Source organism: Sebastes umbrosus, chromosome 3 (assembly GCF_015220745.1).
Source record: "Sebastes umbrosus isolate fSebUmb1 chromosome 3, fSebUmb1.pri, whole genome shotgun sequence".
Classification (NCBI taxonomy): domain Eukaryota; kingdom Metazoa; phylum Chordata; class Actinopteri; order Perciformes; family Sebastidae; genus Sebastes; species Sebastes umbrosus.
The window spans coordinates 27,999,420-28,025,207 of record NC_051271.1 but is presented as its reverse complement, the minus strand read 5'-3'; the positions used below and the strand labels follow the sequence as shown (position 1 = coordinate 28,025,207).

Sequence of the window (25,788 nt, the reverse complement as noted above, 5' to 3'; positions counted from 1 at the left end):
AGTCACATTCATGCCGTCGGTAAGGCCGATACCTGACGAGAGGTAACAAGCACATTCATTTTAAAGAGTCATACACAAAAAAAAGTTTGGGAATCACTTCTCTAAGAGATCCACTCTTAAAACCCTTGGACAAATAAACACATAAACCTGTAAATCACGTGTTTAAACAGTGATAACCCTCCATTTTCACCAGACGTAAGCCTGTGGGGAGATCATGCGTTTGGTCGTGTGTGTGAGTGGACCTGTCTGTCTGTCCACGGCTAATCTTGTATAATACTGGACCCACCAGCCTATTATTTTTTTGTGCTCATTTATGACCTTGTGCTCAAGGACCTCTCACCGCCATCTTGACCGTAAGGGAACCGGGAGGGACAATAGTGAGATCCAACTTCTTTGTTTGGGAGGGGAGAGGGAGACACACCTGGCGGAGATCTACACTCTACTGAGTGCACTTTTTCCGACATGTGTGTCTCATAGTGCCTTAAATGCATAGAAAAAACATGTTTGTCAGTACCTAAACAGCATGTGGTTCTTTCTGCACAGTGACTACACATTAATCTTCCTCTCTCATCGCTGCTCTGCAGGCAGGTGATGTCTGCCCCCAACTTATTGCGGGTAGGAACAGCAGAAAACATCTTTGTGGAGTGTCAAGACTGCTCCGGTGCAAACATCCCGGTCGAAATCAGCGTGAGGAACCATCCAACCAAAAACAAAAGGCTGGCATTCACACCTGTGACACTTACCAGTGAAAACAACTTCCAGGCGCTCGTACAAATAACGGTAAATGAAATACTGTCGCTGTCCAGAAATGCAATCCAGAAAAGCACATGATGTAGGTTACCCCACCCTGCTCCTCATGCGCTGCTCGTGTCTCTTCATACTGGTTTCAGATCCCTGCTGGAGACTTCAGTAAGGATCCTAACATGAAGCAGTATGTGTACCTGCAAGCTCAGTTCCCTGACCGACTGCTGGAGAAAGTGGTCTTAGTGTCCTTCCAGTCCGGGTACATCTTCATCCAGACTGACAAGACCCTCTACACCCCCAACAGCAAAGGTAAGTTTATTTCTACACAGTGGTGGCCGGTCAATAGAGGGCCCCCCCCTGAGCCAGACAGCCACACACAAAAAAACATTACTACTACTACTACTACTACTAATAATAATAATAGATTATACAAATTGTCAATATTTGTGTGTTTAAAATATAGAATGCACCCAGTAATATGTGTAAAATATGACAGAAAGTCATCCGTGCAAAATATATGGTTTTCCTTCACGTCCCCTGACTCCCCTCCGCCTGTCTGTCTCCACTCTGCCTGTCTGTCTCCACTCTGCCTGACTGTCTCCCCTCCGCCTGTCTGTCTCCACTATGCCTGTCTGACTCCCCTCTGCCTGTCTGACTCCCCTCCGCCTCTCTGACTCCCCTCCGCCTCTCTGACTCCCCTCCGCCTGTCTGACTCCCCTCCGCCTGTCTGACTCCCCTCCGCCTGTCTGACTCTCCTCCGCCTGTCTGACTCCCCTCTGCCTGTCTGACTCTCCTCTCCTCTGCCTGTCTGTCTCTCCTCTGCCTGTCTGACTCTCCTCCGCCTGTCTGACTCTCCTCTGCCTGTCTCTCCTCTGCCTGTCTGTCTGACTCTCCTCTGCCTGTCTGTATGTCTGAAGTTCAGCTCTAGTGCTACAGAGAAATCGCCCCCAGCAGGCGAGTCTATGTAGCAGCTTAGCAAATAGTTGATTCAAGCCATCAACGATTGACATTAAATTTAGCCAATCAGCATCCTCAAATCTGATACTAGAGGGGCGATTATTTATTTATTTATTTATTTTTTATCTTTTATTTTTTTTATTTCAAAATTCCAGTATACATAGTAACAGCAGAAAACATTAAAATTATTTACATACAAAAGATTATTTATCTTTTTTATTTTTGCGATTATTGTATCGCCCCAAGCAGCTACTGCTGACGTCAGGCTGTAGAACATCTTGGCCGTCACGGGAGACTTTGACCAATCACATGTAATTTCAGAGATAGAGCGTTCCCATTGGCTGTGCTCCGGTCATGTGACCGGAACTTGGCGTTTCTTCAACAGATTTCACAATGGCGGCGGGGTCACAGACTTTCTCATTTTACAGCTAAAGAGTAAACTACAAGATGATTCTGAAAACATTTGAGGAGAGAAATAGGCATTAATGTAACATAATGTTGATTAATATTTGATCTGCGCGGCCCAGTTTGACCGTTTGGTCGCAGTTCAGAGTGATTGACAGCCGGCTCTCATAGACGGTTGCTAGGCAGCAGACTTCAGATCAGCTCTGACTGCAGAGATGCACTACTGTCAGGATATAGCGACCGTTTTATAAAAATAACCTTTTTAATCATATTTGCTCCAATCTCACCTACTTTAGCTATAAAGTACCAAACATAAAAGTACACATTATGCAGAGTAATGTATATTATTGGATTATACTTATTGATGCATTAATGTGTTCATCACTTTAATGTTGTAGCTGGTTAAGGTGGAGCTCATTTTAATGACTTTATATACTGCTGGGTAGTTTAATCTATAATAATACATCATTTATTAGTTGATTATATTTTGTATTAATAATCTGAATCATTGAAGTTATTAAATCAATGTAGTGGAGTAAAAAGTCTAATATGTCCCTCTGATATGTAGTGGAGTAGAAGTAGAAAGTAGCAGAACATGGAAATACTCAAGTAAAGTACAGGTACCTCAAAATTGTACTTAAGTACAGTACTTGAGTAAATGTACGTAGTGACTTTCCACCACTGAGTACATGTTATACTGTTGTGTTTTTCTAAGCATTCTTTACTGCTCCTGTTGGAATAAAATAATTGTTGATTATTTAACTGAAAAGTAGTAATGTGTTTTTGATACCTTCACTTTTTTGCCTTAAATCACACCGGGATGTTTGCTGAAATTGATTGGATGTGGCACAGCCCTACCTAGAAACATTTCCATCAGCCGCCACTGTTTCTACATCAGTGCTGAAAATCACGCCTAGTTCTGTGACAATGTCTTTACATGTCTTTTTTTTCCAAATTGAATGATTGTACTTTAAATTACAGTAAATTAACCCTTCCCCACACACAAGTGGAAATGGCCTGAAGTCAAAAAAGTTGTTTAACAGTCACATGACTCAAAATAGATACACCTTCCTTCAACCTTCAGCAGCAAAATTATCCTCTTCCCTTCTCTGTGTCAGTTCATTACAGGATGTTTGCACTGACGCCCCGTATGGAGCCAGTAGAGAGGGATGACGAAACCCAACCTGAAGCTTCTATTGCCATCGAGATTGTGGTATTGTATTTTACTTTTGATAAGCACAGAATATAATGTAATATTATACAATCAGCTGTGACTGGGAGCAGGAAGCCTCTTGATGAGGTGATATCACAAATGCTTAACAGTAGATAAGTTTGCTGCAAAAGACCAAAATAACCAAAACACATCCACTGAACCTTGTGTCTGTTTTGTGTCTAGTAACACCTGTTAAAATGAATGCATGCCTCCCTCTAGTGGTTGAGTTGCACATTGAAGACAGTCTCTTCTTTCTTGGATTGTAGATAAAGGACATACATAAAATGTAGCATGGATTTAATAAATTAATTTGTAAACTGGCACTGCTCTCTGTTAATGATTGTTCAATATTGTTTATTTTTAGACCCCTGAAGGCATCGTTTTACCAATTGATCCAGTCTCTTTGAAATCAGGGATGCACGCTGGAGATTTTCAACTCGCTGAAATTGTCAGGTTAGTATTTTATCTTATTTAAATAAAATTATCCACATTGTATCTCTATACATTTTGTTGTTTAGTGAAATAACATTTCAACATGGATAATGTGAATTCAATTCAAAATATTAATACCTTAAATCTTTTAAGATTATGCACAGGCTATTTTACCATGTTTATGTTGTGTTTTCTACAATTAATTTCCATGTTTGTAATTTAGTGTTTGGACAACAACTTAAAAAAAATAATAGCCTACAGTGTATGAAGTGTGGAGACCCTTACAAAAAAGAAGTTTGTTCAAGTGTGCTATTACTATGCTTATTTTAAACTTAAAAAAGAGAGCTTGCTTTCAGTTTAATTTGTATGTACTTATCAGAGATATACTTCACAAAATTATACCTAAAAATCCTTAGCTTATACAGACAGCAGTATAGAAATATACTTGGCAAGTATACAGAAAAGTCCAAGTATACTTGGAAATACTGAAAAGTATACAGAAAGTACATTTGTCTAAGTACTATAAGTTAATTTAAAGAAAACTTAGAAGTATACTTGCAGTAAAAACTATTAAACTAGTAGTTTGCCCCTGTTTCCAGTCTTTATGCTAAGCTAAGCTAACTGGCTGCTGGCTCTACCTTCATATTTAGCACACAGACATGAGAGTGGCAATAATCTTCTCATCTAAATTATAAATGGACAGACAAAACAGAAATGCATTTAATCCCTATGAACTATGAAATAGAATCAATCAGCCTAAAAGACATAAAACAAAGGTACTGCATCCGTTCTATCTAATGCAAAGCCAACCTGAAACCTTTAAACCTTTTCTTCTAAACTTCAGAGTTTCTGTAGTTCTCTATAAATGTTAAGTTCTTTGCAGCAGATCATTTGTGTAGGCCTATACCTCAATTTGTGTGACATAATAACTTCACGCAGTCCGAAGTCTAATTCCTGTTACCTTCAGTTTCTAAATTAATATATACAGTATATATTTTTTTGTTTGATTATTGAAATATGTGTTTGTGTGTGTGTTTAGTCCCGGACTGTGGAAGGTGGTGACGAAGTTCCACAGCAACCCACAGCAGAGCTTTTCTGCAGAGTTCGAGGTCAAAGAATATGGTGAGTCCTTCATTATCTGTACTTTTATTTAAATGTTATATAAACCTACAACATTCACTTATTTTTTACTGGACTGGACACAGAATAAAATGTTTTCAATTTTCCAGTGCTGCCCAGTTTTGAGGTTAAACTGACGCCTGTGAGCCCCTTCTTCTACGTGGACAGTGACGCCCTCACCGTCAACATCAAAGCTACGTAAGTGAAGGTTCTGTGGCTTTAAAGACCAGGTTTTATAGGTAGATTGATTGGAAGAGAAAATAAAGAGAGTTGTTCAGAAGTTGTGTTGAGGCTCTTGCTATTTTAGTTTGTTAGCCATTTGTTGTTTATTTGTTTTTATTTGTCCTGTTTTGCTTCATTGTGGCTTAAACATGTCTCCCTCTTGTGGATTTAGGTATCTGTTTGGTGAAGAGGTGGATGGGACGGCCTACGTGGTGTTTGGGGTTATGCAAGACGGTCAAAAGAGGAGCTTTCCAGGTTCTCTTCAGAGAGTGCAGGTGAACACATTCACACTTTCACACATTCACACTTTTGATGTATTTTTATATGTTTTGTAAAACTTATCTTTCAGAGGCTGTGGCAGGTTCAGTTTTAGAGCTAGAAGGTACAGATATATGAAACTAGAAAACCTAAGGAATCCATTGGTACCAACCATGTCAAGCTAGCATGTTGGGGTAGGAGGCTCAGTAATGCTCAAAGTTTGGCAAAAAATTGGCATAGTGTTTTTCAAAGGGGTCCCTTGACCTCTGACCTCAAGATATGTGAATGAAAATGGGTTCTATGGGTACCCACGAGTCTCCCCTTTACAGACATGCCCACTTTATGATAATCACATGCAGTTTGGGGCAAGAACCAAACACTTATTTTTGCCTATTCTAAAATGATGTGATTGACTATTTCTCTATACTGAGGTCCCTAAACAGTCCTGGAATTACATAAATTGGGTATCACTGTAAAGCTGAGACTCTTGTGGATCCAACGAGCCCAACTGTATTCATGTGTGATGATGTTAGTCCCCATAGTAGCCATCTCATTGTAGTGAGACCATTTTTTGAAACTTGATGTCACTGTATAAAATGACCTGTGGTGACCTCTAGGATAATCACAGCCTCATGAAACTTTACAGCCACAAAAGTGCAATTCGTGCAGAAATCTCAAAATGTCAAAAGTTATTGTTACCAAATTACAGCATGGCTTTTTCTATGGTGTTCCTCAAGGTCTCGGTGTCTTAATGTGGTATTTTGGAGGGATTATTTATCATTTTCATCAATTCTCAACTGGTAAAAAATGGTTAAATTTAGCACTAAATCTGTGTAACAAATGGTATGGACAAACTTAATGGGAATGGCCATCATAATGTTCTAAGCCCTTATACACTTTCACAATTTATTTTAATTAATTAATTCATGTTGATATCTGGTTTATGACTAGAACAACTTGACACAGTGCTGAACTGCATCTCAGATTAATCTTCAGGTTCCCAGCTTTCAGATGATGTACACCACTTCTATGTGACATCTACTGTTGACCTGCTATCTCCCCCTAAAGACCTCCTGTAGCCCACTAAAAAAGACAAAAACGGGTCTATTGTGGTTCTCAGAGGACAGCAGTAAAGTACCTGAACCACTAACTGTATCACTGTACCACTATACTGTATTTCAAGATGCATTATTATATTATGTCACATTAGGTCCAGAGAGGTAGTGGAGAGGTCACACTGAAGAGAGAGCACATCACACGGACCTTCCCAAACATCAACGACCTGGTGGGGAGTTCCATATTTGTAGCTGTCAGTGTGCTGACGGAGAGCGGTAAGAAAGAAAGACTGTGTGTTTGGGCCTGTTCAGTATATTTTGAAAAAGAAAATAATGATATCAGGATACGTTTTACTGGATTGTGGACAGGTTAAAAAACAAACTCTTGTAATAAGTTTGTGTGTGGATGTGTTTGTGTTTCTGCATCAACTCACAGGTAGTGAAATGGTGGAGGCAGAGTTGAGAAGTATCCAGATTGTCACATCACCTTACACCATCCACTTCAAGAAAACGCCCAAATATTTCAAACCAGGAATGTCCTTCGATGTTGCGGTCAGTACACTTGTTTACATTTACATAAACTGACAGCATATGTATGGCTTATGGCTTGGTACTTCCTGGCAACAAACAAAACATGTTCTCAGACATAGAGGGGGATTATAAGAGGACATTTATTTAAAAACAAACATTATGTTCGTAGTACAATTTGTGGGGTGAATATATGAAATGTTATAGATGAAGAAATTAAGTAAAGTAAAATTATAAATCCATTCAAGAAAAGATGTATAAAATGTTTTAGAGAGGTACAGGGATGAGGAAGGGGCCTTGTCTCTCTCGGGACTGGGATGCTCATTGTTGATGTTGTTGTTATTGTTTTTTTTATGTTAAGATGATTATTTGTGTGTATGTGATAAACATTAAGTTCATTGTTTAAGTTATAGAAAGGAGTAGGACCATATATAAGTGTTTACTTCTGCCTTTTCGGACATACAATATTTATTTATTTAATTTATTTAGAATTTACTATATATGTTTACTGTTATTTTATTGGTTATTCTTATTATTTGTTACATGTTCAAAATAAATCAATCTAATCAAATGGCTATATTTCTAAATCCTTCACTGAAAACATTTCATAACTGAAATATAGTTACTCTTTGAAAACACAAATGGCAGTATGTCCTAAATATAAAAGTCACATAATGTTTATTATGATATAAAGGCAGATATGTGAGATTCCAGAGAAAAAGAGAAATTCATCCATCAACAGTTTGGGTCGCCATAAACTACCTGAGTCTTAAACTTAGTGCACAGCACTAAAAACTAATCTAATAACATGAGTTTGACCTTAATAAGGTGTGTTTTAATAAGACAGTTGGATGTTTTCTGATTGTTCAGCTGTTTGTGTCTCTGATGGCAGGTTGAAGTTGTGAATCCTGACGGCACTCCGGCACAAGGTGTTACAGTGGTGGTCGATCCAGGACAGGTGCAGGGCTTCACCGCAGCCAATGGCATGGCGAGGCTTACCATCAATACAGTGGCAGGGGAACCAACACTGACAATCACCGTAAGTCTCTGAAATCTTTTACCCTTTTTGCATTATAGCCCAAATGGCCACTTAAACCTCCATTAATCATCCATCCATTATCTGTAACCGATTATCCTATTCGGGTTCCCAGGGGGGTGGGGCTGGAGTCAATCCCAGCTGACATTGGGCGAAGGCGGGGTACACCCTGGACAGGTCGTCAGACTATCACAGGGCTGACACAGAGAGACAGACAACCATTCACGCTCAAATTCACACCTACGGCCAATTTAGAGTCAACAATTAAACTAACCTGCTTGTCTTTGGACTGTGGGAGGAAACCGGATTCAAACCTGCTTGCTGTGAGGCGACAGTGCTAACCACTGCACCACCCTTCAGCCACTACATTAATCAACATTTTTGATATTCACTTGAAGAGGTGAAATCAGCAGAGCTATCACCCAGCTCCTTGTTTTGGTTCTGCTGCTCAGACATTTACTGTACAGTATGTGAATGGTGAACTTCATCCTGTCAGTGTTATGTCTTTTGGTCATTCTATTTAGCAATTTTATATTGCTAGGCAGAACTATGGAAGTCAAAGCCTCAATAAGTTAAGATAGGATAGACATGGGACTTTTCAAGTATTATTTATTAAACTGTGTGTGTATGCTTACCTGTGTGTGTCTTTAATTGCAGGCAAAGACCAATGATCCTCGTTTAACACCTGATAGGCAAGCATCAGCCAGCATGTCTGCTCTCCCATATAACACTAAAAGCAACAACTACATCCACATAGGTAAGTTACATCTTGAAATGACATCAGATGATTAAAAACAAAGGTGGTGGCAGTGGCAAAGTATGCACCATGCGCTAAATCTTTTCTGTGTTCAGCACTCATCACAACATGTAACATTTGCAGGTGTGGATGCAGCTGAGCTGGACCTAGGAGACAACCTGAAAATCAACCTCAACCTCAACAGGCAGGAAAATCACGACACTGACATCACATACCTGGTGAGAGGTGTTTTACACCTGTGCTTGTGTGCACATGTGTAACTCTTTTTGTTGCGTCCCACGACTCATGTGTGATAAGTGCTGATGTATAAATCTGCGTCCCTAGATCCTGAGCAGAGGTCAGCTGGTGAAAAGTGGCCGTTACAGGACAAGAGGTCAAGTACTGATTTCCTTGATAGTTCCCATTACCAAAGAAATGCTGCCATCGTTCCGCATCATAGCCTACTACCATACAAATGGCAATGAATTGGTATCAGACTCTGTTTGGATGGATGTCAAGGACTCCTGCATGGGCTCGGTGAGTCACACAACACTGATGTAACGAAAAGGCAAACAAGACACCCATGCACAACCTGATAAAGTTATTTGTATACTTCTCTGATATATTTTTATGTATGAAACAAATTCAAAACTGCACGTCTCATTCACTGATTCACATTTAGCTGAGGCTGGAATCATCGAGACCCGCTCCATCCTATGAGCCTCGCAGGATGTTTGGTCTGAAGGTCACAGGAGATCCAGAGGCCACAGTGGGATTGGTGGCAGTTGACAAAGGCGTCTATGTCCTAAACAACAAGCACCGCCTCACCCAGAAAAAGGTAATTTCTTTATTTCATATTTATCTTTGAGAATATTTGAAATGGCTTAAATTCAAAAAGCTATGTATAAAAAAAAATTCACACATTAACTGTCAATTTTGTTAGCTTTTGGCTTCAAATAATATCCGGTGTAAGTTTGTCCTGCAGCAAATACATTGCATGAGTAAATGTGTCTCATTCCTACCTGCTCAGGTGTGGGACATTGTCGAGAAGCACGACACAGGCTGCACACCAGGTGGAGGGAAGGACGGTATGGGTGTGTTCTACGATGCCGGGCTGTTGTTTGAGTCCAACACGGCTTCTGGTACTCCCTACAGACAAGGTGACGCTACTTTACCCTCCCCTTCTCTGAACATGCCTCTCTTTAGGCTCAATGAAATATCTCTAATTAGGAGAAGTGGGCACATGGACCTTCATTCATCGCATAAAGTCAAATGCTTTTATATAAGTAAGGATCTTGTGGACAGTAGAAGAACTGCATCTTAAAGGGTCTTTTCAACCAGATGACATTATTCTTGCTCCCCTTTGTTGGTATCTGGACATGCAGATAGTTTCAGAGACACTGTTTCTGAAATCACTCGTTGCTGTGTAGTTTTTTTAATTCTTCAGTGCTGCGAGCACCACAAACAGAGAGCCAGAATCTCAAACAGATGTCTTAAACTTTGGGCACATAAAACCAACACTATACCACTTGGGGTAAGTGAGATAATTTGGTTGAACCGACGCTTTGAGGCATTTCCATATTAACATTAACACTGGTCACTGCCACATGAGCTGATCATGATCCCTCCTGTTTGTTAGGGCTTTTAAAAGATGTTTTATTCTAATAAAGCATTTATACAATCTTTTAACATTTCAACAAATGAGGTGTGCAATTGTAGATCATATTTTCTCACACCCACACCCTGTCAATGTGTCCAACCAGATAAACCATCTCAGTCTGATTTTAAGAGTATCGCATCAACTAAACCACACAAAACTCAAGTCTGGGTCCAACCTGTTAAAGATCTTGTCTGTGTTGCATTTCCAGAATTGAAATGTCCGGCCCCCAGCAGGAGGAAACGAGCCCCTACTGTAATGGATGTCACAACCAGCCTACGTAAGAACCACAGCTCTAAACTACCCAATAACCACATATTCAGTCACTCAGTTCAGGACTTTGGACTTTGACAATACTCATCTTTGCCATATTATGTATTAGTCTTTTCCTCCATTTCCCATTTAGTTTTTTAGTTTATTTGTTTTTCCTTATTCAAATCCTAATTGTTATCCTTATTCTTGTACTCCATGTTTTCTCACCTCTGTCTCTCCTCTACAACCCTCTTTCTTTCCAGTGAGTCAATATAACGACCAAGTGCAGCGTGACTGTTGTTCGGAAGGCATGAGGCAAACCCTCCTCTCATACAGCTGTGAGAGGCGCGCCGAGTACATCCTTGATGGCGCAACCTGTGTCACTGCATTCCTGCACTGCTGCAAGGAGATGGAAACCCAGCGATCTGAGAAGAAGGAGGATAGCCTCCTACTGGCTCGCAGTAAGAGACGGGGATAAGGGATGGGTGGTTACTATTCATGGTCATACTTACGAAACAATCAAAATGAAAACCTTTTTAATGACACTTTAGGTGAGGAGGATGACAACAGTTACATGGACAGCAATGAAATTGTTTCTCGCACCAAGTTCCCTGAAAGTTGGCTGTGGTTAGATGTCCATCTGCCTGCTTGCCCTCGACAAACACCTAACTGGTGAGTAAACTGAAATATACACAGAATAAATACACTGATAACTTCACACCGACACCACTAGGATTCAAAGGTACCTTTCAAAGTGTTGACACTTTTCTTTGTTTCAGTGACACCACATCATTGACGAAAAATGTTCCTTTGCAAGACTCGATCACAACCTGGCAGTTCACTGGCATTAGTCTGTCAAAAACTCACGGTGAGGATCCAGTGACTAAAATCTGTCATGTGTTTTAGTTGTGCCTCTAACCTTAAACCTCTATCATCCCTTTACACCTTTCTCTCTCTCTCCCTTTCTCTGTTTCATCATTTCTTTTTTAATCTCTCTCATCTTAAAGGAATCTGTGTTGGCGCTCCGTTAGAAGTGATTGTCCGAAAGGAATTCTTCATTGATCTCAGGCTGCCGTACTCTGCTGTCCGTGGAGAGCAGCTAGAAGTTAAGGCAATCCTCCACAACTACAGCCCCGATGATATCACCGTAAGTCTGGGTTGCCCTGCTCTGGTATTTTATGCCAGAGACAATGAGGCCATGATATTTTTCTCAAAGAGTTTGCAACAAAAGAGCAAAAGCAACAGTAAATATTGGACTGACTTACAATGTGTGGCAAAAAAAGGGAATGAATCCTTTTCCATGGTGGTCGGTCTCAGAACTGGGGGAAACATTACTGCAATATTTACAGTGTACCTTCAAGATCAAATTGATCCTATAGGAAACAATGTAAAGCATAAAATGTCTTCAAATTAGGGAACCATCTTTGATCAACTACACATACTTCAATATCTTTTTTCCATCTTTGTCCTGTTCTCAAGGTGCGTGTGGATCTGATTGAGAAGGAGCATGTGTGCAGCGCAGCTTCTAAGCGTGGGAAGTATCGTCAGGAGGTCAAAATTGGGCCCCAAACTACACGATCTGTACCCTTCATCATTATTCCCATGAAAGACGGACAATACAGCATTGAGGTCAAAGCAGCTGTTAAAGATTCGTCGCTCCATGATGGAATCATGAAGATGCTGCGGGTAGTGGTAAGAGAAACGGGAAACGAACGGCGATCTCCTGTGTTAAAGTCAGTATAGGGAAACAGACATTTTTTGGGGCGTAACTTTGATGCAAATGTATACTGTATCAACTTTTCAACATAAACTGTAAATAAGAGAGACAGTTAACAAGCAAGCCGTATTGTATTTCGTTAGACACCAGCAGATAACGATTACTCAAAAATAGTTGTTTATTTCTAACCTTTGTCCTAACTGTTGCTTTTCCAGCCTGAAGGTGTGCTGGTTAAATCTCCTCAGATTATAACTCTAGACCCCACTAAAAAAGGTGTAGGTGAGTTTACACATTAAACCGCTATATCATGTAGTAATTTGCTAATATTACATTTTCATCACTTGCTAATTGATCCCCCAACGTGCCCACTGTTTATCCCTTTAGATGGTAAACAAGAAGAAACTCTCAACAGTGGAATTCCTAGGAAAGATTTGGTTCCAAACACACCTACGAGCACACAGATCTCTATGACAGGTGAGATGTGATATATGATGGCAGGTTATGCGATATAGTGCCAGTTACAATAAACTCTGCATTGGTGTAAATTGTTATTGGTCTTATTGGGAAATGAATGACCACCTCACTGGTTGTCGGGGACCTTTGCATGTTTATTTAGTTAATAATGTTTAGTTTTTTTCTGTTTGTGTTTGTGCATGCAGGGAGAGAACAAGTTGCTTCACTGGTGGAGAACGCCGTTAGTGGGACCTCTATGGGTACTCTGATCTACCAGCCCTCAGGCTGCGGAGAACAGAACATGATCCACATGACCCTGCCTGTCATTGCAGCCACATATTTGGACAAAACCAACCAGTGGGAAGCTGTGGGCTTTCAGAAACGTAACGAAGCCCTCCAACACATCAAGTTCGGTAGGCTCACAGATGTGTTTATTAGCGCACATACCAGAAATGTCATCGATGCCCCTCTGTGTGGGATTTTAAAGTTCCTGACGTGGCAGAAGTGGTATATAAAAAAAGAACAGCGTAGTAGACAGCAATGCATGCGATGCTACCCCTTCCCCACAGATCCAGGCTAGGGACACTGACAATTAATGGTCTGAATACAACACATAGACTCATAGACTTTAGAAGTTTTCACCAGGATTGTCTTATAAAAACAAAAACGTATGCCGCCAGAATCATTTGAAAAATGCTATAATCACAGGAAAAAAATGTAAGAGGACTCCTCAAACTGGTTTTGTGTTTTTGTTTGTGTCCAGGCTACCAGAAAGAGCTTGCCTACCGAAAAAGTGATGGGTCTTATGCTGTGTGGGCCCATCACCAAAGTAGCACCTGGTGAGGCATTCAAACATCTTTGAACTCATACATAATGGTTTCCACATCCTCCTATAACTTAACTTGACTGTGATGACAATATTGTGTATTTCATGTGCAAATAAATGAAACTAAACTTCTCCTCTCCTCTCCTGTCTAAGGCTGACAGCCTATGTTGCCAAGGTGTTTGCCATGGCCAACAGTCTGGTGGCAGTGCAAAGCAAAGACATCTGTGACGCTGTTAAGTTTCTGATTCTCAACGCGCAGCAACCTGACGGCTTGTTTATAGAAGTTGGAACAGTGTCCCACGGAGAGATGATTGTGCGTGCACTGATTTCATTAACATCAATACTTTATCTTAGTGCTACAAAAATAGCGAAATGAAAACAATTACAAATCATTGACTATAATCTATAATCTCTGTGTGTGCATGTGTAGGGTGATGTGCGCGGCGGAGATTCAGATGCCTCCATGACGGCCTTCTGCCTCATTGCCATGCAGGAGTCACGTACACTATGTACTGCAACTGTTAATGTGAGTAACTCATCTGCATACCATGTTTTCTTTTTTTCCCCCCTCACTGCATTTGTTTCTTCATTTACTGACTCCACACTAGTGATGGGCGAGATTGCAAAGTATCACTCTTAACTAGGGCTGTTAATCGATTCAAATAGTTAATCGCGATTAATCACAAATTCATCGCACATTTTTTTATATGTTCAAAATGCACCTTAAAGGGAGATTTGTCAAGTATTTAATACTCTTATCAACATGGGAGTTGGAAACTATGATTGCTTTATGCAAATGTATGTATATATTTATTATTGGAAAGCATTTAACAACACAGAACAATGACAGACATTGTCCAGAAACCCTCACAGGTACTGCATTTAGCATAAAAAATATGCTCAAATCATAACATGGCAAACTGCAGCCCAACAGGCAACAACAGCTGTCAGTGTGTCAGTGTGCTGACTTGACTATGACTTGACCCAAACTGCATGTGGTTATCATACATTGGGCATGTCTGTAAAGGGGAGACTCGTGGGTACCCAGAGAACCCATTTTCATTCACATATCTTGAGGTCAGAGGTCAAAAGACACCTTTGAAAATAGCCATGCCAGTTTTTCCTTGACAAAATTATTATTATATGTTATTTAGCCTCCTTCGCGATAAGCTAGTGTGACATGGTTGGATTCCTGAGGTTTTCTAGTTTCATTTGATGCCAGTATCTTCACTCTAGCTTTCAAACTGAGCCCGCTACAACCTACAAATCAGAAGTTGCATTAAACAAATTAGTGGCGTTAAAACAAATTTGCGTAAACGCGTTATCGCGTTAACTTTGACAGCCCTCTTAACACAATCCCATGCTGCTTCAGCAGGTGGACAGACCTGTCGTTTCTAGTTACAGTTGCTAAACTAAAATTGGGAAATCGCTGTTCAAGGAGAGGGTTTAGTGAATGGTCAATTGTGCTAAAATGATTCTTTCCAAGCATTTGACACATTAAAATTCAAAACGACATTTGATGCCAACCCTTAGTCTTGTATTTGTATGGAAGCATTAAATCCACACCCCAATAGTAACTGTAACTGATGGCGGCTCAGTCTAGCTCGCAAGACACAGAAAAATGTAAGAGAGGGGACGATCCGGTCTATTGTCCCAGGATCAAATGTTTCCTGAACAGAATGGGATATTAAAAATAGATGGATCACTGTTATCTGGCTCTTCTCCCCTTTCTCCTAACTTTCTATTCCTTCTGTCCAGAGTCTGCCAGGCAGTATCGACAAAGCAGTAGCCTATCTGGAAAGACGTCTGCCCAACCTGACCAACCCGTATGCTGTTGCTATGACGTCATATGCCCTGGCCAATGAAAACAAACTGAACCGCGAGATCCTCTACAGGTTTGCCTCCCCAGGTATTTCTGTAACATTAAATATTCCAAGATGATGTCTTGGGGAATTGTTAGTAAACTGAGCTTGTTCCAGGTAGAGCATATAGTAGTAAAAAATATATTTGTGTGTCTTCCTCAGCGTTGTCCCACTGGCCGACACCTAAGGGGCATGTTTACACACTGGAGGCCACAGCTTACGCTCTCCTCGCTCTGGTCAAGGCCAAGGTGAGCATGTGCCACATGTGTGCGTTTCACCAGGATGTCCTGCTACAGAAAACATACAACTGAGTCCTCATCCATGCTGCCTCACTAACAGGGTAGAGGGTTTGGAAACAAAGTCAATGAAGCAATGAAATGTTGCTTACAGTAGCTTTTACACTTTTTAAATAACCATATTTGGCAAACATTATTGACCTTTTACACTACTACTACCACTTCACAGAGCACTTCATGATTATCTCGATAGGTATTTGAAGGCATTCTTTTCTGCCTCACTTGCAATGACTTAGTTATGACATAGTTATAAAAACAAGGGACTGATTTGAACATCCTGCAAGGCATAATCACACAATAATAACACACATTTGACAATAACAGATTATTTGTGATTGATTGCTTTTATCAGGCAAGTTTCAAGTAGCTGCTGTTTGATGGTGCCATAATAGGGAAAAAATGATTTAGAAACTCTATGGTAGGTTTTGGAAACTTACAGGTTACAATCTAAAATGTAACTGTACCACAATCAGGAGTTCTCTCTATTTTCACTGAAGCTGTTTTATAAATGCAAATGCACAGTCAACCATGGACAATTTCAACCATTTACTTGCCTTCTGTTAATAAAGGCCTATGAAGACGCCAGACCTATTGTGAGATGGTTCAACCAACAGCAGAAGGTGGGCGGAGGCTATGGATCAACTCAGGTAACACAGACCCTTCTCTCCATCTTATGTTTACTTATAACCTGTTTACTGTATGTCTAAGTCTTGTTTTCTCCCCCTCACTCGTTTTCTCTCTAGGCTACCATAATAGTGTACCAGGCTATAGCAGAGTACTGGTCCAGCGCTAGAGAACCAGAGTATGATCTGAATGTGGACATCTTGTTGCCGGGCAGGTCAAAGCCTGACAAGTACAACTTCAACGTCAACAACCACTACGCCACCAGAACATCTAAAGTGAGCGCACACACAAACAGACTCCCAGTGGTTCATTAACATCATCAGTCCTGTTGTTTTCTATATGTTTCTACTGCTGATCCCTGACTGTGTGTGTGTGTGTGTTTGTGTGCGTATTTAAATTCCCACAGATCAATGATATAAACCAGAATGTGAAAGTGACTGCCACGGGTTCAGGAGAAGCAACGGTGACAGTAAGTACAATATATTTTCATATTCTTCTATATATTTATCATCTGTTGATTACTGATGTGTGCTTTTTGAATCTCAGATACCACCAAATACATTTTTATACTAGACAGATGTCTATTAGTTTATCACATATTAAGATGCACTTTTGTCTATGTGACAGATGGTGTCGCTGTATTACGCTATGCCTAAAGAAAAGGAGAGTGACTGTCAGAAGTTTAACATGTCAGTGCAGCTCCTCCCAGGTAATTTGGTGCCCTCCTCCTCTTCCTGTTTATTTGTCTTCATTTGTTGTCATTTTATCCGTTTGTTTCTGCCAAGTACCTTATGAGAAAAGACTCAACTAAATACTCAATTACTCAATACAATGTTTTGCTCCTGCAGAAAAAATTGAAGAGGATGAGAAGATATACAAGCTGAGAATAGAGGTTTTGTAAGTACAATCAAGAAGTCATCCTGACAAGTGTTACAGTAACATGGCTTTATACACAACATGTTCTAACCAGATATGGCCCCTACAACACTTCACTTCTTAACCTCTCTGTTTCCTCATCATTTTAAATTGTCCTGTCTTCTGTGTGTGATTTCCTCGAATCTGAGCTCATTTGAGCTGCTCATTCCCAATCATTTAACCCTCTGAGACCCACAATAGACCCATTTGTGTCTATTTTAGGGGGCTACAGGGGGTCTTTAGGGCGAGATAGCAGGTCAACAGTAGTGTGTCACACAGAAGTGGCGTACATCATCTGAAAGCTGGGAACCTGAAGATTAATTTGAGATGCAGTTCACTGTGTGTCAAGTTGTTCAAGTCATAAACCAGAAATAAACATGATTTAATTAATTTATTGATTATTCAAAATAAATTGTGAAAGTGTATAAGGGTTTAGAACATTATGATGGGCGTCCCCACGCTCTGTTATGTCTCATAAGTTGTTGCAGCAATTTTTGGGTTGATACCATTTGTTACAAAGATTTGGTACTAAATTTACCCATTTTTTTACCACTCGAGAATTGATAAAAATGACCAATAATCCCTCCAAAATACCACATTAAGACACCAAGACCTTGAGGAACACCACAAAAAAAGCCATTTGGTTTAAAAAACTTTTGACATCCTGAGATTTCTGCAAAAATTGCATTTTTCGGTGATTGGATGGCGAGCACTTCTCTTCTGGAAACTGCTCAGAAGCCCACTTATTGTCAATCTAGCTAGCAAAGCCATCCATCCTCTGAATGCTCTAGGTCTGTAGTTTGTGGTTGTAAAGTTCCATGAGGCTGTGATTATCCTAGAGGTCACCACAGGTCATTGTATACAGTGAGGTCAAGTTTCAAAAAATGGTCTCATTACAATGAAATGGCTACTATGGGGACTAACATCATCACACATGAATACAGTTGGATCATTGGATCCAAAAGAGATCCACATATGATATCTGTACCTTCACTCTAGCTCTAAAACTCAACCTGCTAGAGTCTCTGAAAGACAGGAAAGTCGGTCGGGATCGCCTGCGAGGGTTAAATTGTAATTGAAACATCATTCTTTCTCTCAATCTTCTTTATGCTGTTATTTAATTATTCTTCTGTCCGTTCTGTGTACAGGTATAAGGACAGGGAACACGATGCATCCATGTCAGTCTTGGATATTGGCTTGCTAACTGGCTTCACGGTTAACACAAAGGACCTGGACTTAGTAAGAACTTACAGATCCACTTATACCCACATACAGTTCACGAGTCAGTGTTTATGGTTCAGAGAAACAAAATGTTTTTTATGGTTTCGAAAGTTGTCTGACTGTGTGTGTTTGTGTGTAGTTGTCCAAAGGACGTGCTCGCACTATTGCAAAATATGAGATGAACACAGTCCTGTCAGAAAGAGGCTCGCTCATCATCTACCTGGACAAGGTAAGACATCACTGTTTCCTACCTCTATACTTTTCTCTCTGCCTTGTGCTTTGTGTATTTATCTCCATCTCACCTTTGTCCACAGGTTTCTCACACACGACCAGAGGAGATCACTTTTAGGCTCCATCAGAAGATGGAAGTGGGCGTCTTACAACCAGCTGCTGTGTCTGTCTATGAATACTATGACCGTGAGTCTCAGACACACTTAGGACCATATGATGCCTCCATGTACTTTGCTGACAGTGGATGTCCGAGTAGATAACACCATGGATAAGCAGGCATTATTACATTTTCAACGTATTTAATGTGCATTTTCTGATCACACATACCACAAATCTTTCTCTCCCATCGCAGAAACACGTTGTGTGAAGTTCTACCATCCAGAGAGGAGAGCTGGACAGCTACTGCGGCTCTGTAGAGGGGATGAATGCACATGTGCTGAAGGTAAACAGGATGATGTCAAACTGACCTAATTTCTCTACTGTAAACACAAAAACACAACACTTACAACATACAACCGTTTTCTCTCTCGCTGAGTTGTACTTCTTGTGATGGTGTGGTATACCACCAGTAAAGTGTTACATTTCAGATCTGGTGAAGGAGATGGTTGTGGAATTTGGTTTACAGTAACTCACCAGATTATAACGTAATCATTAGAATGTTCTGTCAGCGGCAACAAGCACCTGCAGGATCCTGTAGGATCAGAGCAACAGTCGCTAAAGAATAACTCGCGAACATATTTAAATTGTGACTAAGATACAGCCGCACTCATCCACACACACCCACATGTGCTTATTTAATCAAGTCATTGGTTGTGTATTCACTTTGTGCCGATTGTGTATTTCCAGAGAACTGCAGTATGCAGAAGAAGGACAAAGTCAACAATGATCAGCGCACAGCTAAGGTCTGTGAGAGTACACAGATCAGCAAAATAGACTTTGGTAAGAGAGTGTAAATGCACTGCATTTATGCAGCACTTTAATCCCAAAAATGTATGTGTTTGTGTGAGTAAGAGATTGAGAGAATCGGTGAGCAAGGAGCTAACAATCTGCAACTTGTCTGTCCTCAGCGTACAAAGTGAGACTGGAAGAGTTTACAGACGGCGTGTCCACTGACATTTACACAGTGCGGGTCCTGGAAGTCGTCAAAGAAGGTGGGTGTTTATCTTTGAACTGCCTAAAATGCACTACCCCATGATGTTTCTAAGGTGCCTTAAAGGTGAAGGTGACATAACAATTTCTCTTGTCTGCCTCTTTCTGACATTTCATGGGCACATTGACTCTCAATGCTGTTTCCAGTCAGACAGAAAAATGATTGATTGATGACTGATGAATGGTCATTTAAAGGAAAAGTTCAACATTTGGGGAAATGTGCTTTGCTTTCTTGCAGAGAGTTAGATGAGTGAGAAGACTGGTACCACTCACATGTTTGTAGGCCAAGTATAAAGCTACCACTAGCAGCCAGCCAAATTAGCTTGCCAGCAGACACTCCAGGAAGTTACTGGTCCTAGCCAAGTACAATAGTCCAGTACACCCCCTTAAAAGGTGAATTGTCATTTTTACGGTTATTTTTTTTTGTACAGATTGTACAAACAAAATTGGAGGTGCTGGTAGGTGTATTTTGTTACCTTTGGACAAAGCCAGGCTAACTGTTTCCAGTCTTCATGCTTAGCTCAGTTAGCTGGTTGTTGGCTGCATATTTACTATACATTCATGAGAGTGGTATCAATAACGGGCGTCAATCTAACCCTCGGCAAGAAAGTGAACAAGCGTATTTCCCAAAATGTCCAACTATTGGCATGATTCCACTGTGGCACTGGGAGTATGTGAGAATACAACACTAATATTTTGAACTGCACCTTTAGCTATGCATTTAATCCTTACCTTTTCTCTGTTCTATATTTTAATTACAGGAAATTTTGATGTGGGTCCTCTGAATAAACTGCGCACATTCCTCAGTTATCCGCACTGCAGGGAATCTTTAGATCTGGGGACAGGCAAAACCTACCTTATCATGGGCTCATCCAAAGACATTCAGAGAGATGACGAACATCAATCGTAAGTTTGTTCTTTGTGTGAAAGTCAATGTGTGTGGTGGGTGCCTTTAAAGGATTTTTACTGTTTCACTGCTTTCTGTTACTAAATCAAGTTACTCTTTCTTGTACTCTAGTTTTGCGTTACTGTTGATAGAGTCATTAAATGTACAGAAGGAGGGAGGAGGCTTGTGGTTTGTTATGTTCCAGCGGGTTACAGATGGCTAGTCACATGAAGAACCAATGTGTTTTTCACTTTGCTCTCCTCAGATACCAGTATGTACTCGGTGAGAGAACCTGGATCGAGTACTGGCCCATAGAAGCAGAGTGTCAAACTGAGGAACACCGACCTACCTGTTTGGGCATGGAGGAGATGGTCCAGCAGTACCAACTCTTTGGATGTCAGCAGTAGTGAAACGAAGGAAAAAGAAATAAAGTGTCAAATTGTTTTTATTTTGCATTGTTCTTATTATGTAAAACATTCACCGCTTTGGGATATGAGGGCTTACAATGTTGCACTATATTGATTAAAATGTAATTGTCTCAATCTCATTCTCTGTGTTTTATTCATTAACATTTAGTTAATGTTTGATTACTATTATGTTGGTTGCTGTATAGTAAACTTTGAGAAGTTCAACTAGAAGTAGAAGTTTAACCCCCTGAGACCCGTGGGATCGTGGGCAATCCTGACCGACTTTACTGTCTTTCAGAGGCTGTAGCAGGTTCAGTTTTAGAGCTAGAAGGTACAGATGTCATATGAAACTAAAAAACCTAAGGAATCCATTGGTACCAACCATGTGATGCTAGCATGTTGGGGGAGGAGGCTCAGTAACTCTCCAAAATTAGCATGGCCATTTTAAAAGGAGTCCTTTGACCTCTGACCTCAAGATATGTGAATGTAAATGGGTTCTATGGGTACCCACGAGTCTCCCCTTTACAGACATGCCCACTTTATGATAATCACATGCAGTTTGGGGCAAAAACATGCAGTTTTTTGCATGCAGTATAAAAGTGTTATTTTTGCCTATTCCAAAATGGTATTTGAATATTTCTGCATACTGGGGTCTTTGAATTACATAAATTGGGTATGACTGTAAGGCTGAGACATTTGTGGATCAAATGAGCCCAATTGTATTCATGTTTGATGATGTTAGTCCTCATAGTAGCCATTTCATATAGTGAGACCATTTTTTTAAAACTTGACCTCACCGTATAAAATGACCTGTGGTGACCTCTAGGGTAATCACAGTCTCATGAAACTTTACAGCCACAAACTAGAGACCTAGAGAATTCAGAGGATGGATGTCTTTCCTAGCTATATTGACAATAAGGAAGTTTCTGAGCCGTTTCCAGAACAGAAGTGCTCGCCATCCGATCGTAGAAAAATCCAATTCATGCAGAAATCTCAAAATGTCAAGAGTTTTTCATATCAAATGTGGTATGGTGTTCCTCGAGGTCTCTGTGTCTTAAAGTTGTATTTTGGAGGGATTTTTGATCATTTTAATCAAATCTGACCTTGAAACTCCAAAAAAACCCTGCCAGATACTTTGCCCATGCAGAAATTACTCAACCCGACTTTCACCCGACTAGTTGTCTGTGTGCATGTTCAATATGTTTGTTTATGTTTACACTGATTCAGCAGTCTCAGAATAAGAAGTATAAGTGACTCAAACAAGAAGAAAACAAAGGCGTCACATTAGAAAACATTAAAAGCTGTTTATCTATAATTTTTCAGTGACCTGTTCATTCGACTGTATGCTGAGAAGTTAGTCAACCATGTAAATGTGGTCCGGGCCCAACAGCAAGGCCGCAACTTAAAATACTAGTGTAGGGATTCTACTTTAGTAGGTTTTGGTTATTAGCAAATTAATTAATAAATAATAATAGAATTATTAATATTAATAAAGATTATCAATAAACATCAATAATAAACGGGGCACCACCCTGGAATCAGGGACCAATGACCAAAACGTTAATATAGTCTCATTATATAAGCTCAACTATCAATTTGGAACGTTGATTAATAATTAAATTAATAACTATAACCAAAATAGATAGTAAAGGTTGAAGGATATCGGAGTTCTTGACATAGCAGGTTGGCATTATTCAGTCTTGTGCAACATTAAAGAGACCAGCATGTATATTCCACAATCATTTATTTACAAGATAATAAAGGTTTAAAACACAATATTAATCTAACTAAATAACTAAACTAAACAAACCAAACGCAGTGTGTGTGTGTGTGTGTGTGAGAGAGAGAGAGGGGGGGGGAAACAAGATGGGTTCTTGTCTCAAAATGTCTGTATGGCCTACAAACAAAATGGGGAGCACTGTAAAACTACAAAGATGGCTGAATCAAAGATGGCGGAATCAAAGATGGCCGCCAGCATCTCATCACATGACCTCTTTGTTCTTCGGAACACATGTGCTCAGGAAGGACGGGGGGGGGGGTGATGTGGGGTTAAGATTATCTGAAGCTGTATGTTTATGTTTAACTAATTCACAGTTTCTGTATGTGATCTTAATGTGTGTTAGATATGCAGTGGGTTAGAAAAGATGGTTAGTTTGCATGCAAGACCTTGTCTATGTGAAGCATAAACTAAACACATCAGATGTGGCGAAGCCAGTTACCCAAAAATCAAATACAGATGAATCACCACAGTCAAACTCAATGAATAACATTAAACCAAATCAATACAGGTACATTCTAGAAATCAAAGTTTAACTGTCTTGCTCAGCAATGTGCGATTTCTAATGCTAAGGCCCAGTACGTTACCCCATGGAAGAACAGGGTTTGTAATTCCATGTGTTGAAGTTGTGGTTCCAAATCAAAGATGTCGTCTTTGCTGTGCAGATTGGTTAGCTTGGTGCTAACTCTCCAGTAGCTTGATAGCTTGAAGTTAGCTGGTGAAAGGCAGGCACTCGCGTCGTCCACCTTTTGGTTCCTTATGTTGTTATGACTGTTTCCTAACAGAACATAGAATCAGAGAGCAGAGCTGCTTCCGGTCTGGAGCGCAGCATCTCACCTCAAGCAGGGCAGCTTGTTGAGGAGAATGAGTAGAAATAGCTGTGGCTCACCTCTTGGGTGAGGAGGTGAAGAGGAAAGAGTGGTAAGAGAGGAGGAACAAAGAAATTCCTCTGGTTTTGTTCTGTGTGAATTTCACACCTAGGTGTGAAATGTTACTGTAGCCAATGAGGACTGAGATGAGTCCTGTGGTCAAGGATCATGTTACTGAGTTCATGAGGTCACTAGAAACCAGCCATCTGCTGGGTCCCTACACTAGTTACATTTAACTATGAATGATTTTACTTGGAGCCGACAACAGTCCTAGGAAATACTTAGAGCCTAGGACTATGATAGATTCAGGTTCTTTTAAAATCAGGTGAGCGGAGTTAAAAACCAGACAGAAGTCTATAGTCAAATTAAAACCAGATTCATTATAATTAAAATAACATGGGTCTAAATGAATGATCAATTTAAAGGCTAAAATGAATAAAATGCTACTAGCAGCAAGGTTAAAACCCTATAAAAAGTCCAGTCCAATCCAGCGATCCAGTCCAATCCAGTCCGGCTCTTTAATCCAGTCCATTCTAGCGGTCTAGTTCAGTGGCTCACCGTGTCCGTGTTTTGTCTCCTCCCGTACTCCTACCACACCGTCTTCGTCCGAAGCCCTGAAATAACAGAGACACCAGGACCAGTAGTGTGTTCCTCACTGCTTGGCTATCACCAACTCCAGCTACGAGCTTTCCTGGCCTGTCTCAGTGTGTACGCCACTCAAATGTACCAAAGGGTACTTACTATTTCTTGGAGCGGCAGGAGACCAACTGCCGACCAACGGTCCAAGTGGAGCTGCGTTGACGGACACGGTCTGCTGCATGACGTCACACAGGAACTCGCTGGTCACTGGGCTGGTAGGTAGTAGTCTTCAGGAGAGCCGTTGGTAGGAAGTAGTCTTCAGGAGAGCCGTTGGTAGGTAGTAGTCTTCAGGAGAGTCGTTGGTAGGTAGTAGTCTTCAGGAGAGCCGTTGGTAGGTAGTAGCCTTCAGGAGAGCCGTTGGTAGGTAGTAGTTGTCAGGAGAGCCGTTGGTAGGTAGTAGCCTTCAGGAGAGCCGTTGGTAGGTAGTAGTCTTCAGGAGAGCCGTTGGTAGGTAGCAGCCTTCAGGAGAGCCGTTGGTAGGTAGTAGTCTTCAGGAGAGCCGTTGGTAGGTAGTAGTCTTCAGGAGAGCCGTTGGTAGGTAGTAGTCGTCAGGAGAACCGTTGGTATGTAGTAGTGTTCAGGCGAGCCATTGGTAGGTAGTAGTCTTCAGGAGAGCCGTTGGTAGGTAGTAGTCTTCAGGAGAGCCGTTGGTATGTAGTAGTGTTCAGGAGAGCCGTTGGTAGGTAATAGTCGTCAGGAGAGCCGTTGGTAGGTAGTAGCCTTCAGGAGAGCCGTTGGTAGGTAGTAGCCGTCAGGAGAGCCGTTGGTAGGTAGTAGCCTTCAGGAGAGCCGTTGGTAGGTAGTAGCCTTCAGGAGAGCCGTTGGTAGGTATTAGTTGTCAGGAGAGCCGTTGGTAGGTAGTAGTCGTCAGGAGAGCCGTTGGTAGGTAATAGTCGTCAGGAGAGCCGTTGGTAGGTAGTAGCCTTCAGGAGAGCCGTTGGTAGGTAGTAGCCGTCAGGAGAGCCGTTGGTAGGTAGTAGCCTTCAGGAGAGCCGTTGGTAGGTAGTAGTCGTCAGGAGAGCCGTTGGTATGTAGTAGTGTTCAGGAGAGCTGTTGGTAGGTAGTAGTCGTCAGGAGAGCCGTTGGTAGGTAGTAGTCGTCAGGAGAGCCGTTGGTAGGTAGTAGTCTTCAGGAGAGCCGTTGGTAGGTAGTAGCCTTCAGGAGAGCCGTTGGTAGGTAGTAGCCTTCAGGAGAGCCGTTGGTAGGTAGTAGTTGTCAGGAGAGCCGTTGGTAGATAATAGTCGTCAGGAGAGCCGTTGGTAGGTAGTAGCCTTCAGGAGAGCCGTTGGTAGGTAGTAGTCG

At 41.0% G+C, this 25,788-nt stretch overlaps 1 protein-coding gene and 1 long non-coding RNA gene across 6 annotated transcripts in view; one reads left to right on the top strand and one right to left on the bottom strand.

Moving 5' to 3' along the window:
• The window catches only part of LOC119484812, a 19,227-nt gene extending 7,639 nt beyond the window's left edge, over nt 1-11,588 (bottom strand). The window contains exon 1 of the long non-coding RNA XR_005206127.1: nt 11,560-11,588. This is a non-coding gene — a long non-coding RNA (uncharacterized LOC119484812). The remainder of the gene's footprint in view (nt 1-11,559) is intronic.
• Nucleotides 1-25,788, top strand: part of LOC119484798 (complement C3-like) — a 49,645-nt gene that overhangs the window by 681 nt on the left and 23,176 nt on the right. For 2 of the 5 annotated variants that reach the window (XR_005206122.1, XM_037763881.1), the window contains exons 2-34: nt 585-780; nt 891-1,053; nt 3,225-3,319; nt 3,684-3,772; nt 4,791-4,873; nt 4,981-5,068; nt 5,265-5,367; nt 6,561-6,681; nt 6,842-6,957; nt 7,826-7,972; nt 8,627-8,726; nt 8,850-8,944; nt 9,051-9,242; nt 9,388-9,543; nt 9,736-9,865; nt 10,574-10,642; nt 10,878-11,075; nt 11,166-11,286; nt 11,394-11,482; nt 11,622-11,761; nt 12,094-12,306; nt 12,547-12,610; nt 12,716-12,805; nt 12,991-13,197; nt 13,548-13,623; nt 13,764-13,923; nt 14,041-14,136; nt 15,369-15,519; nt 15,635-15,720; nt 16,338-16,415; nt 16,512-16,667; nt 16,799-16,861; nt 17,020-17,101. Coding sequence is in view for 4 of the 5 variants with exons in the window: in XM_037763881.1 (XP_037619809.1) it covers nt 585-780; nt 891-1,053; nt 3,225-3,319; nt 3,684-3,772; nt 4,791-4,873; nt 4,981-5,068; nt 5,265-5,367; nt 6,561-6,681; nt 6,842-6,957; nt 7,826-7,972; nt 8,627-8,726; nt 8,850-8,944; nt 9,051-9,242; nt 9,388-9,543; nt 9,736-9,865; nt 10,574-10,642; nt 10,878-11,075; nt 11,166-11,286; nt 11,394-11,482; nt 11,622-11,761; nt 12,094-12,306; nt 12,547-12,610; nt 12,716-12,805; nt 12,991-13,197; nt 13,548-13,623; nt 13,764-13,923; nt 14,041-14,136; nt 15,369-15,519; nt 15,635-15,720; nt 16,338-16,415; nt 16,512-16,667; nt 16,799-16,861; nt 17,020-17,101 (4,013 nt within the window). In the remaining variant the exon portion in view is untranslated. Of the gene's footprint in view, nt 1-584; nt 781-890; nt 1,054-3,224; nt 3,320-3,683; nt 3,773-4,790; nt 4,874-4,980; nt 5,069-5,264; nt 5,368-6,560; nt 6,682-6,841; nt 6,958-7,825; nt 7,973-8,626; nt 8,727-8,849; nt 8,945-9,050; nt 9,243-9,387; nt 9,544-9,735; nt 9,866-10,573; nt 10,643-10,877; nt 11,076-11,165; nt 11,287-11,393; nt 11,483-11,621; nt 11,762-12,093; nt 12,307-12,546; nt 12,611-12,715; nt 12,806-12,990; nt 13,198-13,547; nt 13,624-13,763; nt 13,924-14,040; nt 14,137-15,368; nt 15,520-15,634; nt 15,721-16,337; nt 16,416-16,511; nt 16,668-16,798; nt 16,862-17,019; nt 17,102-17,240; nt 17,290-25,788 lie in introns of all 5 variants that reach the window. The other 3 variants (XM_037763882.1, XM_037763884.1, XM_037763883.1) reach the window with 2 other exon arrangements.